This window comes from Juglans microcarpa x Juglans regia, chromosome 3S, assembly GCF_004785595.1.
Source record: "Juglans microcarpa x Juglans regia isolate MS1-56 chromosome 3S, Jm3101_v1.0, whole genome shotgun sequence".
In the NCBI taxonomy this organism is placed as follows: domain Eukaryota; kingdom Viridiplantae; phylum Streptophyta; class Magnoliopsida; order Fagales; family Juglandaceae; genus Juglans; species Juglans microcarpa x Juglans regia.
In genome coordinates, this window is record NC_054599.1 from 23,244,909 (window position 1) to 23,263,047 (window position 18,139).

At 35.6% G+C, this 18,139-nt stretch overlaps 3 protein-coding genes and 1 pseudogene across 5 annotated transcripts; 1 reads left to right on the forward strand and 3 right to left on the reverse strand.

The window, feature by feature from the left end:
* Positions 1-146: 146 nt before the first annotated feature.
* Positions 147-912, reverse strand: LOC121257534. The gene has a single exon (XM_041158563.1). The coding sequence runs from the start codon at positions 789-791 to the stop codon at positions 342-344; it is 450 nt and encodes a 149-aa protein (XP_041014497.1). The 5' UTR covers positions 792-912; the 3' UTR covers positions 147-341.
* Positions 913-1,740: 828 nt separating this feature from the next.
* LOC121257535 (transcription factor ABORTED MICROSPORES-like) lies at positions 1,741-5,345 on the reverse strand. 2 transcript variants are annotated; one of them, XM_041158564.1, is made up of 10 exons: positions 5,126-5,345; positions 4,707-4,895; positions 4,391-4,496; positions 4,144-4,320; positions 3,935-4,013; positions 3,760-3,828; positions 2,904-3,632; positions 2,430-2,738; positions 2,164-2,340; positions 1,741-2,063 (listed from the first exon to the last, which is right to left on the reverse strand). In XM_041158564.1, the coding sequence occupies exons 2-10, from the start codon at positions 4,828-4,830 to the stop codon at positions 1,854-1,856; spliced, it is 1,980 nt and encodes a 659-aa protein (XP_041014498.1). In that variant the 5' UTR covers positions 4,831-4,895; positions 5,126-5,345; the 3' UTR covers positions 1,741-1,853. The 2 variants fall into 2 exon arrangements, with proteins under 2 accessions (XP_041014498.1, XP_041014499.1); XM_041158565.1 differs by having other exon boundaries at positions 1,777-2,063; positions 4,833-4,895; positions 5,126-5,308.
* A 2,877-nt stretch (positions 5,346-8,222) lies between these two features.
* LOC121258808 lies at positions 8,223-10,817 on the reverse strand (annotated as a pseudogene).
* A 2,732-nt stretch (positions 10,818-13,549) lies between these two features.
* Positions 13,550-16,476, forward strand: LOC121257536. 2 transcript variants are annotated; one of them, XM_041158567.1, is made up of 5 exons: positions 13,550-13,733; positions 13,998-14,117; positions 14,567-14,714; positions 15,037-15,308; positions 15,459-16,476. In XM_041158567.1, exons 3-5 carry the CDS (start codon positions 14,591-14,593, stop codon positions 16,266-16,268), a joined length of 1,206 nt encoding a protein of 401 aa, XP_041014501.1. In that variant the 5' UTR covers positions 13,550-13,733; positions 13,998-14,117; positions 14,567-14,590; the 3' UTR covers positions 16,269-16,476. The 2 variants fall into 2 exon arrangements, with proteins under 2 accessions (XP_041014501.1, XP_041014502.1); XM_041158568.1 differs by lacking the exon at positions 13,550-13,733 and having other exon boundaries at positions 13,761-14,117.
* The last annotated feature ends 1,663 nt before the right edge of the window (positions 16,477-18,139 follow it).

Consider the following 18,139-nt stretch of genomic DNA (forward strand, 5'->3'; position numbering starts at 1 on the left):
TGGGCTAGTTGGATTCTCCATCTTATCCTAAAAAAATTATTGCAGAGATAAGCAACAAAATAACACTAACAATTAATCCCATTCTGGGTCAGGAAGAAAAGAAAATCAAATGGGACCAGAGTTTGATTCATCAAAATGCAGGAGGATGAAGAATTTCCAGGCACATATTCCAATTTCAATTAATACCCAATAATCCCATTACAAAAACTAGAAAAACCATTTATATCTTTTCTCCATTTCTCTGTTTCCCCCAACTGAAATTGCCAAATGAGCACAAAGGAAAATTATTTCAGACCAGGAAAAACCACAAATTTTTCGTAAAAGATAAAAAAAAAAAAAAATTATGCACCGTTCTTGCCGATCCCCCTCCTAGCTAAGAACCTCGCCACTGGAGGCGTAAGCGCGATGGTAATCGGAACCCGAATGGGAAACAAAGCCTTGTTACAGAGTACAGCCAGAGCCAGGGCTCCACCAGTCGACGCGGCCAGCTCGGCCGTCCGATTCCGCTTCTTCTCCTCCAACACCACTGTCGATTGGGTCTCAGAAACCGGTCTGTCCTCCTCGATCACAAACCCATCCGAAGATGAAGAAGAAGTTTCAGGGGGAGAGTGGTCCTTGGTGGAGGATCCGACGCCGCCCATGTGCAATTTCTCGAGGAGGGACTCGACGTCGACGTTGTTCTTGATGGCGACATAGAGGCCGGTGATGGAGGCCGCGGAGACCGAGAAATGAACGCCCAAGGCAACCTTTCCATACTTTTTTAGGAGCTCGCGGAATCGCCCACCCGCCATTGTTGTATGAAGGAAAAAGGAGGCTAGGGTGTTTCTAGGGTTTTTGAACTTCTGGGCCGAGCTTTTTCCGTTGCGGACTTGCCATTCAGGCCATTGTACATTGCCTTGTATATTCAACAAAGAAAAAAAAAAACAGAACATTGACTTTTACTGTGAATACATCGTTTCTAATACACGTCATACCTATTTTATAAATACTCTACCCACGAAAACATTATAAAAATATTTTTACAAATTGATATGGTTTGTCAGATCATATGAATTCACGTTAATACATGAGATTGAGAAGGTTTGGATGGTGAAAATCTTTTAACTCATTTCATTTTATCTAATTATTACAATTTTTTTAAATTTCTTCATAAAATATAATAAACAATTCAATTTTTTTAAATTTCAAAAAAATAATAATATTAAAAAATAATATTTTAATAATATTTTATTTAACTTTTAACTTTCATCTCAATTCACTATCCAAACCTATCTATATTTTTGTATTTCAACCACTTAATTTCAATGTTGTTTGATACATTAAAAAAATAAAATAAAATACCCTTTCTCTAAGATTATAAGAATAGTACTTTTGCATCTTAGACTTTTTGTGACAAAAATCTTAGACAAATATGCATGATAGTTAAGTAATTATTCTCGCGGATTGCACAAGTTGAAGACTAGTAACACATAATTTTTTAAGAAGGAACTTTGCTTTTGTATATGAAAGCACGAGACGCTGTCGCTTTTTGTTTTTTTGTTTTTTGGTCTTTCGGATAAAGTACTATCATCTTCTTTCTTATATATATAATTAATCAAAAATTATGTGCAGTCACTTTTACGTATTACAGATAACGTTAAGATTTTTTCACGATCAACTGCACATGACGCAGGACTAGTACTGCTGTATTGCTAGTGTATATATATATATGTATGTATAATGTATGTATAATTAATACAAATATAGCTTAATTGTAGAAAATGTTCACATAATTAGACCATACAAAGCTTGAAAGAAAATTTTTTAAAAAAAAAGTATGGAGTGCTTCGCATTTATGTGGAATTATATTTTAATTATGAATTAAGATGGTGTAGGCCGTGGTGGTGGAAGGAAGCAGCATGGTGATCGTGCAGGTGGTTCTGGTTTTGATGATAATCCTGCATGCCGCCACCATTCTCTGATGCTTTAGCCATCTCGGGCCACCCTGATCTGGATGGGGTTCGCGTTAGCTCAAGCAGGGAGTCCCTCACATGATCAGCCTCGACTATTTCACTGTCCCTTTTCTACAATATAAAATGGCATAAATAAGCAGCAATATTCCTAAATTCTTGTTAACGCTGCTAATTAATTGTATATTTGAAAACAATTAACTTAATAAATTACCTCAACTTGGAAAACATTGCACACTAAGTTTCTGAAGCTAGTTACATTTGCACTTGTTACTTCCAGTCCCAGTGAGTTCAATGCCTCCATTAATCTCACAAACCCCCCAGTCTTGTGCTCACAGAATACCTTCACAAAGAACTTATTCCCATCTATTTGAGCCACCTCCACTTGCACCTATAGTTGCCCCATTAGTTCCTTTTTTTCTCATGAATGAAGACATGATCAAAGAAAGATCAAAAGAACATTAAGCTACGTACGTATACCTCCATCTCATGTTGTGTCGTGTCATTAGAGATATCTGAGTACTGTTTTTGTTTCGTCAAATTGCCATTAATGCCTGATTCTCCCAGATGAATGGCATTTGGAGCTTTATCATGTTCATCTTTAGGGCCAAGAGTGATTGCATTTTGATTTAGAATTTCTGGCTGGACGTTGTGGTGGTTGCCATTCGTGCCTGTGTTTCTACATCCATCATCTGAATTCTCTTCAAGCTCATCTTGGAGATCTTTCACTTGCTTTTGCAACTCCTCGACAAATTCAATTGCATCCCCCAGGATAGAAGCCCTATCCAACTGAACATGCCACGACTTTTCAACAACATCGATAGCTAGAAGAAGTTTTGATCATAAACAAGAATGCGGTATATCTAAAGAAACTTCAAGATCATACATTGACCTTTTCAGTCCTACATATCATTCTTGTCAGCCAAGCAAAAGATTAAAGATGAATATATATACCTTAGAAATCTTAGGGACCAACGCTCGAAGAGCATAGAGCCTATCATTAAGCTTCTTTCTTCTTCTCCTTTCAGCAACAAGGTTTTTCGACTGAGGCCCCTTTCCAGTCGTTCGCCTATGCTTTGCATCGTCCTCATCGTCAAACTGATCACTGCAATCCGATATCGAATCTGTTCGTCCTGTTTCGTGCTTTAAGGAATCCTTGTCATTCCCCTGCTGCTCCTTTTGTGAGAATGGCTCCATAAACTGGATATGCATGTCAGATGAATTGGTCATCATGGACTGTTGTAATACATCCATCTCGAATTGGTGCCCATTTTCAGAGGAAGACTTAAATGGGTTGATGGGTTTGTCAGAAATGAAGGAATTGTGTGATCCTTCATGGTACGTCTCATTTTTGGTTCCGTCTTCTGTAGTGTAATTGCATTGCTGAAGGAAGTTCGTTGGAGAATCAGATAGGCGAATTCGGTCAACAGAGATGTCGAAAGGCATACTTAGATTTTGTAATGGTGTTGCGGATGAAACTGGTGGCCGGAAATGATTGTTGGGATCCTTGTGATCATTTTCATCTCCCGGAAATGGCAGCTTTGATTGGAACTCACTCATTGCATTTACATCAACATGAGTGAAGCTTGTGTCCATGTTGCTCGAATTGATGAGGGCCTCCTCCTCCAGTGAAATGTTGCATTGTGCAGTGATAAGATCAATGACATGCTGATCTTCAGCAACCTATAATAGAAAATAGTTTAGATACAATTTCTCAATGTAAACAATTAATTATCATGAAAAAACAAACAAAGGAAAGGCTACACCATGCCATATTGCTCATGCAAAACGTGGGGCAACAATATCATACTTGTTTATTAGCAAACAGTTCAATAACTCCTCCTGCCAATGGAATCAAAACCTTAGTACCAATGCTTTCCTGCAAATGTGAATAGGACCATTATCAACTCGTCATGATCTGGGGTCTAATTTTTTAGGAAGAAAAATTAGAAAAAGAGGAGAGGATGAGGGTGTTGAGTACTCACCTTTAGGACACTTGATTCTGTATTATTTGTGAAGTTTAGCCAACTGGGCTGGCTTGATATCAAGGTTTGTGCATAAACTCTGCTCCAGGCCGCACCCATAATGAGATTAAAATTTTGACAATATGAAAGAAATGGGTTTGAAGAATAATTAGTGTGAGGCTGAATGAATACATGATATGCATGTACTTAAAACATATATACGTACGTACCCAGGGTCGAGGGGCATGGAAGAAGGCAATTGAGCTAAAAGGTCACAAGATTTCGTTCTTGGATGCGGATAAATGGTATCCCTACATGGAAGGACGGGAGAAACAGGAAAAAGAAGTTCTCCGGCATTTGGGGTGTTGTTAGTCCCCGCACAGCAACAATCCAGCCATTCAATAAACCTGAAACAAACCACAAAAATCAGAGAGAGAGAGAGAGAGAGAGAGAGATTAGGAAGTACTTTTTCTTTACCTTTGGTCTTCACTCAATTTCCACAGAACACAATAATCCCAACCTTTCAAACCAACAAGGGATCTTAGCCTCTCCATTAGGTTGTGCAAGACGATGTTCATGTTTCCTGAAAGAATTTTTTTTTTTTGAACAAAGCAAGTTGGAAATTCGAGATGCTATTAGAATCCCATTATCTAATACAAGATCATGTCAGCAAATAAAGAAGGTAACATAAAAATTCATCATAAAGCTTTTTGGGGCATGTGTACGTTTGTTTGCGTGTGAGGTATGTAACTGAATGAACCATTTTGAGAGAGAGAGAGAGAGAGAGAGAGACCTGGCAGAAAACAGTACCTCCTGTTACTTCCAACTTCCCTTTTGACTGAACAAAGAAAGAAAAGCAAAAGAAGAAGGGAAGAACCAGCGAAAGAGAAACAGAAAAAGCAAAACCAGATATCCATACAAATTAACTTCAGTTGATAGCAATGATTAACTGCGGCACCATCCAAGCTTATATAACAACCACCTGAAACCGAGTTATCGAAGATGATGATCAACTATATAGCCTGCCTAGATTATATATGAAAAAAAAATTGAGAAATCAGACAAAAAATATCAACTCATGACGGCCATTTATCATTTCTGATAACGGACGTTGAGCTTATTTTTTCTATATATATATATATAGAGCTACAGCATATGCATGCAGTTGCCTTCACGTCTTTTCTTCTCATTTTATGTACCCAGCATCGTTACCTCATTCATTCCAAAACAGCCATCTCATGAGAAAACTGATCAGAAGAAACAAAAACCCTCATCTTCTTTTGAAGCTTTTAGAAGAAGACATTAATACAACAATATTAATAATATTCACTTTGATTCTACATGAGTTGTTTCTTTTTATATTTGGATCGAAGCTGTTACAATGGTAGGTGAACAGCAGCCCATGCATGAGAAAGAGATTTTTGTTTTTTATTTTTTGGTATGGAAACTGAAGAATATTATAAGTAGCGATGGAGCTGATGAGAGGAAAAGAAGGAAAAGATAATACGTGAGTTGGTAATGATGGGGAGAGGGGCATATTGCATGACCTAAGATTGTGTACAAAACCCTAACTACCTTACGAAGTTTTTGATCATCATCATCCGTTTTGGTAATTAATTAGTATCCCCTTTCATGCTTCAACTACTCTACAACTTTGCCGAGAAAATCAAAACTGCCCAAACGTACAACTTTGAGCCAAGAAATTAGAAAGGTATATTAGATATAGTCGTGGAGTGCACAAGCGTTATGCAGTTATTTTGAAAAAGAGAGAATCTACTATTAAAAAATTAGTTTCTTTTCATGTAGATCCTGTATTTATTCATTTTTTCAAAGCGATTGCATGGCGTGCGCTTGTGCACTCATGACTGCAACTATCATTTCTCTATACACTAGTGCCATTTATACATTGTTAATTCTAAACAGATATAATTTTATTTTTAATATATTTAATTTAATATTAAGTTCTAATATATTTTCACCTAAATCCTAATTTGGCCCCTCTCCATTTTTTACATATGGTAAAAAGAATGAAATAAAAAAACTTTAGAAATATCCAAAAAATTATAATTTTGCAAAATTATTCTTTTTTAAGAAAAAGTTCAAAGAGAGTTTCAATTTTATTTAATTTTTAAAAAAATAGTTTTATTTTTGATATGGTATTTTGTCTTTTTGAGACTTTGAAGGATAATTTTATTTTCTTGAAATAAAATGGATCAGAATGTTACAACTTTTTGATAGATTTAAGAGATGATGTAAAGATTAACAACTTTCAAAGTGATTGATGTTTTAAAAATTATAAAAATCCTCTATGCTTACTTTAATATTTGCTACCATCATACAAACAATTATATTAAATAGAGTAACACTAGAGTCACTATTGGAGCCCCTGCTAGTGTATTTTATGTGTTTTTTTTTTGTTTTTTTACATACATATTTTTAAAAAATAAAAATAAAAATTCAAAATATTATTAAAAAAATAATTTTTTAATCACAAAGTCAAAAAAAAATATATATATATATATCCCAGCAAGAAAACTAATATTATTCTATTAAATATTGTAGAGTTTATATCTTACCTTGTATATACATCTTTTCAATCGCAAAAAGTACTTTCGGGCAAAAAGTTGTACCAAGTCTAAACATCATTTAAACATAAATACCTTTTAATTTTAAATCTTAAATTTTTTTTATCTAATAATTATATAATTATTATAATTTTTCTAAACTTTCAAATAAAATACAAAAATAATTCACCTTTTTAAATTTTAAAATAAAAATTATATTCTAAAAATATTTTAACTTTATAATATTTTTATCTAATTTTTTTTTTATTTCTTAAAATCTAATAAAACGTCTGAATTTAAATCATTGTAATACTATTCACAATTTTTTCATCGTATCACATCTCCAAATAAGGCCTAAGTGTTGTTGGCCCGACCCAATAAACGCAATATCCACACAGCTGCAGTTTATTGCACGAAATTTGGTTCCACAATGATCCTCTTCCGCTTGTAATATATTAGATTGAGAAATTATTTTTATTATAAAATAAATTTAATATACCATATCAAATATCAATTTATAAATTTATTTGTGTAGAGTAACACTTCTCTTAAACCAACTTTTAAAAATGAATAATGTTAGTATGTCTTTTTATTTTATTCTCTCATTTAGAAAAATCATGTATTTAATTTTTTTTGAAAAAAAAAATTATTTTACTTACTGATTAAAAAAATGACTATTAGTATATTGATATTTTTTTAAAAACAAAAATATTTAAATATGTTAAAAAAATAAAAATAAAACCAATCAGGAGCGCACCAAACGAGCAAATGGAGTGGCATACTCTTTAAAAATATCGTTCATGAAGTTTCTCGCTCCTTGTGCTCTTCGTCTGTCAAGATTAATCAACTTTGAGAACAGTCATTAACTTTGTCAAGCAAAACTGCTACGTCAACCACGTCAGTAATTCACTTCTGCTGTACCAATTCGGTTTAAGGGTTCGTCTCTCTCAAGAAAACTGAACCTTCTGTGCTGTTGCTCTTTGATTCTTTTCTGTATTTTTTAGCTTTGGTCCTGCTATGTATTTATGGGTATGAATCTCTCTATTTCTCTTTTGGGTTTCATGCGTTGCAAGTATACTCTGAGTAAATTGGTTGGGTTTATTTAATGCTCCGAACCTAATCCTATGCTCTTTTGCGTTTTTTTCTTGGCCGGCGCATTTTGTTTGTAAAGGAAATAGCGTCTGCAGTCTGTTAATTGATATGTGGGTCTGCATTTTGTATATTCTTCTACAGTCCTACTACTTTGTTTGGTTTGTAGATTCATCGGCAGTCCACCATTATGGTACGTTTTTAATAATTAAGAAAGTTCACGTTCAAAATACTACACATCACGTGGTTGCACGACTAGTGTATGTGTATATATCTAATACAGAGCTTGTAAAAGATGTTCCAATAAGGTGATACAAAGTTTGAAAGAAAATTATACTTGTTCAAAGTATTTGATAATCTGGAATTAATTATATGTTAGTTATGAAGATGGTGTAGGTGGTGGAGGAAGGAACTACATGATGGTTGTACAGATGGTTTTTTATTTAATGGGGCGAGACTTCAATTTTATCGAAACTCTTATTTATGATAAAGGAAAACCGTGTAAACAAACCGGATACGTGGGAGTTATATATAAACAAAACATCCAAACTTAGATATCAAAATAAATCCAAACCATATTATGAAGCAGTCCTATCTACTTCAAATTATAAAATTATGAACCATATTATAAATCCAAACTTAGCGGAACAAAATTATTATCTACTTCGAACATAAGGCAAGCACCATCTATCTGTACGAACCAGTCCTCGAAACCGTCCCTGTCCAAAGTTGTACAGATGGTTCTGGTACTGGTACTGGTTATGCTGATAATCCATGCCGACACCATTCTCTGATGCTTTAACCATCTCGGGACACCCTCTGGATGGGTATCGCGTTAGCTCAAGCAAGGAGTCCCTCACATGATGAACCTGAACTATTTCACTGTCCCTTTTCTACAGTCCATAAAACGCATAAATAAGATATCATAAATTCTCTTTTTGGCTTCTTGTATATTGAAGCTGGCGTTTTCTGAAAAAGAAATAATAATAACAAGAAAACAAGTGTTAGAACAAACTTACCTCAAATTTTTTTTTTATAAGTGAACGAAACTTACCTCAACTTTGAAAATATTGGACACAAGGGCCCCTGAAGCTAGTTACATTTGCATTTGTTACTTCCAGTCCTAGAGAGTTTAATGCCTCCATTTATGTCATGAACCCCCTAGGCTTGTGCTCGCAGAATACCTTCACAAAGAACTCGTTCCCATCTATCTGAGCCACGATCGATCCACTTGCACCTATAGTTGCCGCAGACCTTTTTCTCATGAAGATATCAAAGAAAATAGATTTCCAAGATGAAAATAATATAAGAACATTAGGTACCTCCATCTGTTTGTGCCTTATCATTAGAAATTTCCCAGTCTTGATGAACTGTCATTGCCTGATTCTGCCAGGCGAATGACATTTTGAGCTCTATCACGTTCCGTTTTAGGCCCAAGATCGATTCAATTTTGGTTTAGAATTTCTGGTTGGACATTTTGGTGGTTGCCATATGTGCCTGTGTATCTACCTCCATCATCCGAATGCTCTTCAAGTTCATCTTGGAGATCTCTCACTTGCTTTTGCAACTCCTTGACAAATTCAATTGCATCCCCCAAGATAGAAGCCTTATCCAGCTGAGCATGCCAAACTTTTCAATATCTCCAGCTCGAAGAAGTTTTTATAAACAAAAATGGGGTATAAAGAAACTTCAAGATACAATGACTTTTCAGTCCTATCATTCTTGTGAGCCAAGCAAAGGATTAAAGATGGATACGTTAGAAATCTTAGGGACCAGAGTCCGAAGAGCAAAGAGCCTATCATTAAGCTTCTCACTGCAATCCGATATTGAATCTGTTCGCCCTGTCTCATGCTTGGTGGAATCCATATCATTTCCCTGCTGTTCCTTTTGTGAGAATGGCTCCATAAACTGGATATGCATGTTAGATGAATTTGACATCATGGACTGTTGTAATGTATCCAGCTCGAATTGGTGCCCATTCTCAATGGAAGACTTAAATGGGTTGATGGGTTTGTCAGAAATGAAGGAATTGTGTTATCCTTCATGGTACGTGTCATTTTTGGTTGTCTTCTGAAGTGTAATTGCATTGCTGAAGGAAGTTCGTTGGAGAATCACATAGGCAAATTTGGTCAACAGAGATGTTGGAAGTCATATTTAGATATTGTTATGGAGTTGCAGATAAAACTGGTGGCCGGAAATGATTGTTGGGATCCTTGTGATCATTTTCATCTCTTGAAAATGGCAGCTTTGATTGGAATTCACACATCGCATTTACATCAACGGTGAAGCTTGTGTCCATGCTGCTTGAAGTGATGAGGACTTCCTGCTCCAGTGAAATGTTGCATTGGGCAGTGATAGGATCAATGGCATGCTGATCTTCAGCAACCTGTAATAGGAATTAGTTTAGATGAACTTTCTCAATATAACAGTCATCATGAAAAGATCATTTGCCATAGATAAACAAAGGAAAGGCTACTCCATATCGCTCATGCAAAACATGGCCGGGCGACAAGTATTCTTGCGTTTGTTAAGTTCATGCTGAAGAAAAATAAGAAATTAGGTACATTGAATACGAAGCATCATACTTGTTTATTAGCCAACAGCTCAATAACTCCTCCTGCCAATGGAATCAAAACCCTAGTACCAATACTTTCGTGCAAATCATGTGAATAGGACCATTATCAACTCACCTTGATCTGGGGCCTAATTTTTTTAGAAAGAAAAGATGAGTGGATGTGGGTGTTGAGTACTCACCTCTAGATCAACACTTGATTCTGTGTTATTTGAGAAGTTTAGCCAATTGGGATCGTTTGATATTAAGGTCTGTGCATAAATTCTGCTCCAGGCCGTCACACCCTTAAATCTTAATGAGATTATAAATTTTGAAAATATGAAAGAAAATGCCTCATGAAGAACAACTCATGCATGTATGGCTGAATAAATACATAAATGACTTATACAGATCACCCAGAGTCGAGAGGCAGGGAAGAAGACAGTTTACCTAGAAGGTCACAATACTTCGACGTTCTTGAATGCTGAAACGTGTATCCCTGCATGGAAGGATAGGAGAAACAGGAAAGAGAAGTTCCTCGGCATTTTGGGTGGTGTTGTCAGTCCAGCAACCCATCCATTCAATAAACCTGAAATAAACCATGGACATCACAGAGAAGGTACCTGTGATCTTCACTCAATTTCCACATAACACAATAATCCCAACCTTTCAAACCGATAAGGGATCTTAGCCTCTCCATTTGGTTGTGCAAGATGTTGTTCATGTTTCCTGAAAAAAAAAATTTAACAAAGCAAGTGGAAAATTCGAATTCAATATGTGCCAATAGAATTCCATTATCTAGTACGTACAATGTGTCAGCAACCAAAGAAGGTAACATAAAATATAGAAATAATATTGGGAGCAGCCCCTGTTTTGAATCATCCGGATCACACCCTATGTGTCACTAAGTAAAATGACTAAAAACACCCCACAACAAAACTCATTTCCCTCTCATTTCACACATTTTATTTCTCTCTCTCTACCCCGTCTCGCTCGAGCCCCTCGTCCCTGCCCCTCGCCCATCCTCTCCCCCCACTCCCACCCCTCGCCCGCGGCATCCTTACCCCCACCCGGCATCGGTATCTTCTCCCCCATCCCCACCTGGCGTCTGGAATCGTGGGTGGTGGCGTACGGCTCAGTAAGGGGCAGAACCCTTATGGGTGAAACCCATTTCGGGAAAGAGAGAGAGAGGGTTGCCGTGCTTGACAGGGTTAGGGGGAAGTCAAGGGGTTCGGTGGTACTTGATGGTGGGGCTGGAGGCTGACGATGGCGGCGATAGCAGCAGCAAACCGTATAGGAGAACCCATTTCGGGTTTCGCGTGGGGGCGCTACGCGTGAGGCTTCCGTGGAGGTTTGAAGGTGGTTGGAGGTTGCTGGCGTTAGGAGGAGCCGATGGTGGTGGACGGTGGCACTGCAGGTAGCGCACAACGGGATTGGGTGAGGCAGTGAGCTGAGAGAGGGAATCGAGTGGGGAAGAGGGAATCGGGTGGGGAGGGGAAAATGAGATTTTGCTTTTTTTTTTTTTTTTAAAAAAAAAATGCACACGTAAGATGTGCTACGAATCAACCGTAAACAAGGACTAATACGTAGCATTACTCTAAAATATATATCGCTTTTTGTTGCATATATAAATAAATATATATATATATTTATATATGTATGTAATAATGTATGTGGGCGTGCGGGCTTGTCTGCGTTTGAAGTATATGACTGAATTAACCCCACCCCTTGGAGAGAGAGGCTAGGGACCTGGCAAAAACAGTACCTACGTACTCTTCCTTCCATGGCCTCCTGTCTGAACAAAGAAAGAAAAGCAAAAGAAGAATGGAAGAAGCAACAAAAGAGAAGCAGAAAAGGCAAAATCATACATCGATCCTTACAAAGTTACAAACTTCAGTTTACTAAAAGCAGTCATATTTTAAGGAAAAATCTAAACACAATTCCTCTGGAAGATTAGTTACACTAAATTCATCGAGTCATATATGTTGGGAACTGTAACATCTTCATTTTAATATTTTATTATTTTTTGTATTTTCCTTTTCTTTTCTGCTAGTGTATCTCACTGCATGGTGGTTCCTACACGCGACAGAAATTCCAGATTATTCCCTCCCTATCAATGTAGACTTCAAGTTTGATATAAAGTGTGATGGCTAATTCAATATAGATTTCAAGTTTTGAGTTATTAGTTAAAAGTAAAAAAATTATATATTAATCAAATTTTGAAGATTATGATAGTTAATTCAATGCCAATGCTCTAATTATCAGAAACAATTGAGAATCAGGAAAAAAAATACAATTTTTTTGTATTTGGATCTATATTATATTAAGCTGTTACATTGGTAGGACGTGAAGAGCAGCCCATGCATGAGAGAGAGAGAGAGAGAGAGAGAGAGAGGAGTATCCGAGTATATATAGAAAGATAATACGTGAGTTGGTAATGATTGGAGGAGCATATTGTATGACCTAAAAGATTGTGTAAAAAACCCTAATTACCTTAATGATTTTTCATCCGTTTTGGTTGGTTTACCCTTTCATGCTTCATTAACTACTCTACAACTTTGCCAATAAAAAAAAAAAAAAAAAAAATAGAAGAAGAAGAAAGCCATACATCAGCATTGATCAGCATGAATTCCATAAAGACAAGGAAAGTAATTCATGTAATTAGGTTGTCCAATGCATATATATATTCTGATGAAAATCCGACATATTTTCCTAGTACAAGACTAAAAAGGAGACTCTTTCATCGTTTAATTCTTAATTATCAACTACACAGCTAGCAGCCTTTCATTGTGGACGATCTTAATTTGTATAAGAAGAGGGACATGATTAATTTTCATCATTAATTTTCGTTATCACCTACCCTTTATTGTGGATGCGTGGATGCAGATATTTGTCTCACTCCTACTATATTACATGACCAGGTTGTTGTGCATGTCTTCGTCGCTTCGATCAAATTATGTAATTAATTAATATTTGATAGGATCTATCTTTCAAAGTGCATGCAAGAAGGTTCTATTAATTGCAGCTTATTACACATCTGCCATCTCCTGAGCTGATTTCTTCTTTACCGTGCATTACATCACACCCAGAGACACTCCCATCCCGTCCCATCCCATCCCATCCCGATCATGTCTCCTCAACTTCTTATTTAATTTCATAGAAAAATATATATGACCTAAGGGATGATGTCTAAATTAATTTATTTCGTTTTCGTTTTCGTTTTCTTTTCCCAACTGTAATTGCAGTCCGCTTGAATGTCCGGAAACAGAGCACCGTTAATGTTGCTGGCCCGATCCAATAAATGGGAGACCAATGTCCACACAGAAATTTAATGCACGAAATCTGGTCCATAATGGTATGGATTCTCTTCCACTTGCTACACGTCAGGAATTATAAAGCTTGCTGTCTTTAACCCCACCCTGTAATTATCACAGGTTTTCGAAGTCAAACCTCTAAGAAATATCGTTCATGAAACTTGTCCATCCAGCTTTCAGCTTTGCGTCTGTCCATAAAACATCGTCAATCTTTGATCAGAACAGACGGTAACTTTGTCAAGCAAAACTGCGACGTCAAATACGTCAATAATTCACTTCTGCTATTCTAATTCGATTTAAAGGTTTGCCTCTTGCATTATGTCCTCTGCTTCTCTCTCTCTCTCTCTCTCTAGCAAACTGAACCTTCTGTTCCGTTGCTTTTTTAATTCTTTTATATATATATATATATATATATAAAATAACTTTTTAGCTTCGGTCTCTAATCCTTTGCTCTTTTGGCGTTGGAGCTCCATCAACTTTTTTTCTTGGGTGTATTTTGTTTGTGAAGGAAATAGTCTCTGCCGTCTGGTAATTGACAAGTGGGTCTGTATTTTACTATTTTGTAGATTCTCCAACAGTCATACTTTGTTTGTTTGCCGAGAAAAGGTGGATTCAACAACTACAGTGATTGATTTTCTTTCCAAACAAGTTCCCAACAACCGTACAGAGCTTTAAGAAAATTCTGGGTATGTACGGATCCCAAAACTTTAATCTTCATAACATTTTTTCTGTCAAGTTATTAACATTATCAGTGATTTTTATGCTGATCAATGCTTATGAGTCCTTGTACAGTAATTCGAAGTACCTTGGTTTGAGTTGGGGTTTTGTTTGAGCTTTTTTTAATAGATATTCCGTACGGTTTCCTTCCAACGCGACGTAGTTTTTTGTATAATAATATTCGAATATAATTATTTTATAACCAGTGATAAAATATTATTCCTTTTTATTTGATAAAATATTATTTCGTATGATTGTCTTCCATTTTATACGAGGATATGAGGAGCAGCTTTCAATATGTTTTTTCATTTGAAAATTGGAAGGAAAAAAAAAAAAATGGGAATTTCATTTTAATGTTCCATTGGCTGGGAAAATTTCTTCAAATTAACCTGGTTTTTATCTTATTCTTGGTTTGCAGGGCCTCCGAGGGCTAAACAAAGAGATGGCTGTCAAAGGAAATGTACTCCCAGATTGCGTTAACGCATCAAATCCCTTCCATGAATGCACCGAATCTTGTCGCAAAAAGATTGCTCAAGGCCAAGCCTTCAAGAATAAGAAGAAATCAGGTAACTGTTTATACCAGATTTGCTGTTAGTTTTGTAGATGCACTCCTGTAGTTTGGCAACTGCTGCTTTGGCTAGCTTTCCTGATGATACTCATGCCTTGTGTTTTAGTTATCCTTCGGAGGATTGATTAGATTTTAATTTAGTGGTCTTATCTAGTTTTTGAATTGCTAATTCATGAAAAATATCTGCTTTGATATCATGTTTAAATTACGTGACTCAACATGTTAAATATTTTCGTTAAATCACCACTTGTCGATGACAATACATAATTTTATTAATTCGCCGTGTCGATTTTTTCTTTTTCTTTTTATTGGAATTGTAGGTTCCATTCTCCTTAATGTTTCCAGAAGTTTTGGTAGGAGAAAGAAGGAAGGTTCCGAGCCAAAGTCCCCACAAGCACATGACAATATAACTTTTCAGAACACAGTTTACCCTTCTGATTTTGCTTCTAAGAGAGAGGTGGAATCAGAAATCACTGAAGATTTTCCTCATCCTCGGGCTCATGCTAAGGAAACTCGTACCCAGAATCCTTCTCTCAACAAGAGCCTAGTCTCATCCTCTCACTTGGTGCCTAAATCTGGAATTCTGATATCGGTGCATACACTTTCTCTAACCCACACCCACGTACACAAATGTTCTTTCTTAACTTCTTTCCTTTTTCCCTTTTTGATGATCAGCACTACACATGCTATTATGAATCCTCTGTTTTTCTATCTATTTGACTCCTCTTTCTTTCATTGACAGCCTGATAGTCCCATTGATTATCCAGAGAAAAATAGTACCCACATTTATGGGGAAAGACCAAACAATCAGGAAGAGGATGAAAAGCTCTATGCTTCATCTTATGCTGTCCCTAATCCAGTTGTTGATGACATGGAAGAACATGGTAATGGTTCAGCTGCTGAATCCATGAGCTTTAGTTTCTTTGATATTTCTGATGCTTTAGAAGGCAACCAGGAGGGAGATGTCCAGTCTGAAATTTCTGATTCCCGTGTGTCGGTTGGAAGATATCATTTAAAAGAAAGCTTGGCTTCCATTCTGCAGTCAATCTTTAACAAGTATGGAGACATAGCTGCAAGCTGTCAATTAGAATCAATGTCCTTGCGCTCTTATTATTTGGAGTGTTTGTGCTTTGTGGTTAAGGAATTACAATCCAGTTCAATTATTCACCTGACCAAAGCCAAACTGAAAGAACTCTTAGCTATTCTCAAGGATGTGGAGTCTTCTCAAATTGATATCAGTTGGCTACGACACAGAATCGATGAGATCACAGCAGACATTGAACTCATTAGTCAGCATCGATCCATCGAGGCAGCAAAGGCCAACTTCGATCGCGATTTGGAACTGACGAGGAAAGAACTAGCATCTCGAATGGAAGATCTGTCTCTTAAAGAAAAAGAGGTTGACATTGCCAAGAAACAAGTAGCTAAAACCAGAGCTCGCTTGAGTAAGCTTGAGCTTAAAATTTCCCAGTTGAATGAGAACATATTGTCTATCAGGACCAAGGTGGAAAATTCTCACGGCAGATCATCCTTGTTAGATGAACTCTTGTGATGCAACCTTGAAGAATTTAAAAGGTTTCATTTTCTCATGTTGTACGAGGGAATTAGCAATAGAACAGCTAAGGATTGGTACATAATATTCTGCATGCTGTATATATAAACTAGTTAGGGTTGGTTTGTTTGTTTTGTTTTTGCACGTACGTTATGTTAGCAGCCGGCTTGTGCTTAGGACCATGTGGTTTTATAACCACATTTTCTTTGATTTCAGTTTTCCTAACTGTAAAGATTTAATATTTGTGGCAATTATTTAATTATTTACATCGATATTATACCGCTGTAAAAAGAAAATGTTAAAACCAAAATGGTGGAAAATCCTTTTACATTTTTCCCTCTCCTATTTTTCACCCAAACCCCTGCCCTTAACCTTCAACATAATAAATATCTTTGAGACGCAGTATTACCGTCCCTCTAGCGGCGATTTTGGTGGACGCTAAAAAATATTTTGCCGGGCAGTTAGTATTTTTTACGACGATTTTTTATGCCGCAAAAAACTGTTTTTTTGTAGTGAATATTCTTTTCAAAAAATTTTACTCGTAAATCATGTTAAGAATACATGATTCATATTATTTAAATTATAAGATTTGATTATAAGGTTAAAATATTTTTATTGAAATTATTGGCAAATGAGTTGCAACAACTATTTAAAAAAGAATATATAATCGCTATTATAAGATCATAATCATATTACAAAATATCTTTTCCAACATAATATTGTAAAACTATTTAATAAGTACGACTATATAAATTGACTAATCATGGTGCAACTACTAGACATGAATGATATTTCTATCTCCTCGAAACTCAACTAATAATTAATAATCTTAAATATTACCCTTCAAATAATCCTGTCGGTTAATTGAGAGATCTAGCTTTGACGTTCTTTTTGCTAATCTACTGCTAGGTCAGAATGATAAGAATTGGTGGGGACTATGCAATAAATCCTTCTGAATTCTCTCAATGAAATAACAAGCTGAGGTCTGGTCGTTTAATTTCCGACAGTTAAATCAAATGCTAGATTCTAATGAAAGTAAGCTTGTATTAACGGTGACTCATGTTTGATAAGTGTTGTAGCAGTCAAAAATCTTATAAAAGCAAACATATCAAATTGACGTAATTGATATATTAAATCTATTTTATAATAATTATTATCAAATTTTATAAAAATAAATTTATAAAATAATATGATATGATATTAAAAATAATAAAAATTAATTTAAAAATTAATAAATCATATCAAATCAAGTTTTATTGTATAATAAAAGTATTTCTCTTTGAAAAAAATTACTTTGCCTTCCAATTTTGACGGTTCCACTTGACTGCTAGTCAAAAATAAATTTTATTTTACTTAGTAATTAAGGAAATGATTTTAAATGTATTGATATTTTTTTTTAAATATTTAAATGTATTAAAAATATATGAAAAAAAAAACAAAAAACAAACGCTAGGTGATATTGTAAGGCTTCATTTGGTTACTCAACCCATCTCAACTCATCATTATAACTTTTTCAAATTCTAATACAAAATATAATAAACAATTCAATTTTTTCAAATATCAAAATAATAATAATATTAAAAAATAATATTCTAACAATAATTTTATCATCTCGTCTCATCTCAATTCAATTCAATTCAATTCAATTCAATTCAATTCAATTCAACATAACATTTAAATACAACTAAAAAAGGGGCGGCTGAGTAGTCCACTATCTCTTTACCCCCTCGCGAAGCTACACTACCAAAGGCGACAAGCAATAGTGGCGTTAAAGCCCAAAGACAAAGTTGAATGATGGGTAGGGTAGCCTTTGATTGTTTTGGCAGACATGAGAAAAGGGAATTGAAGTGCAAATTAAGAAATAAGAAGCA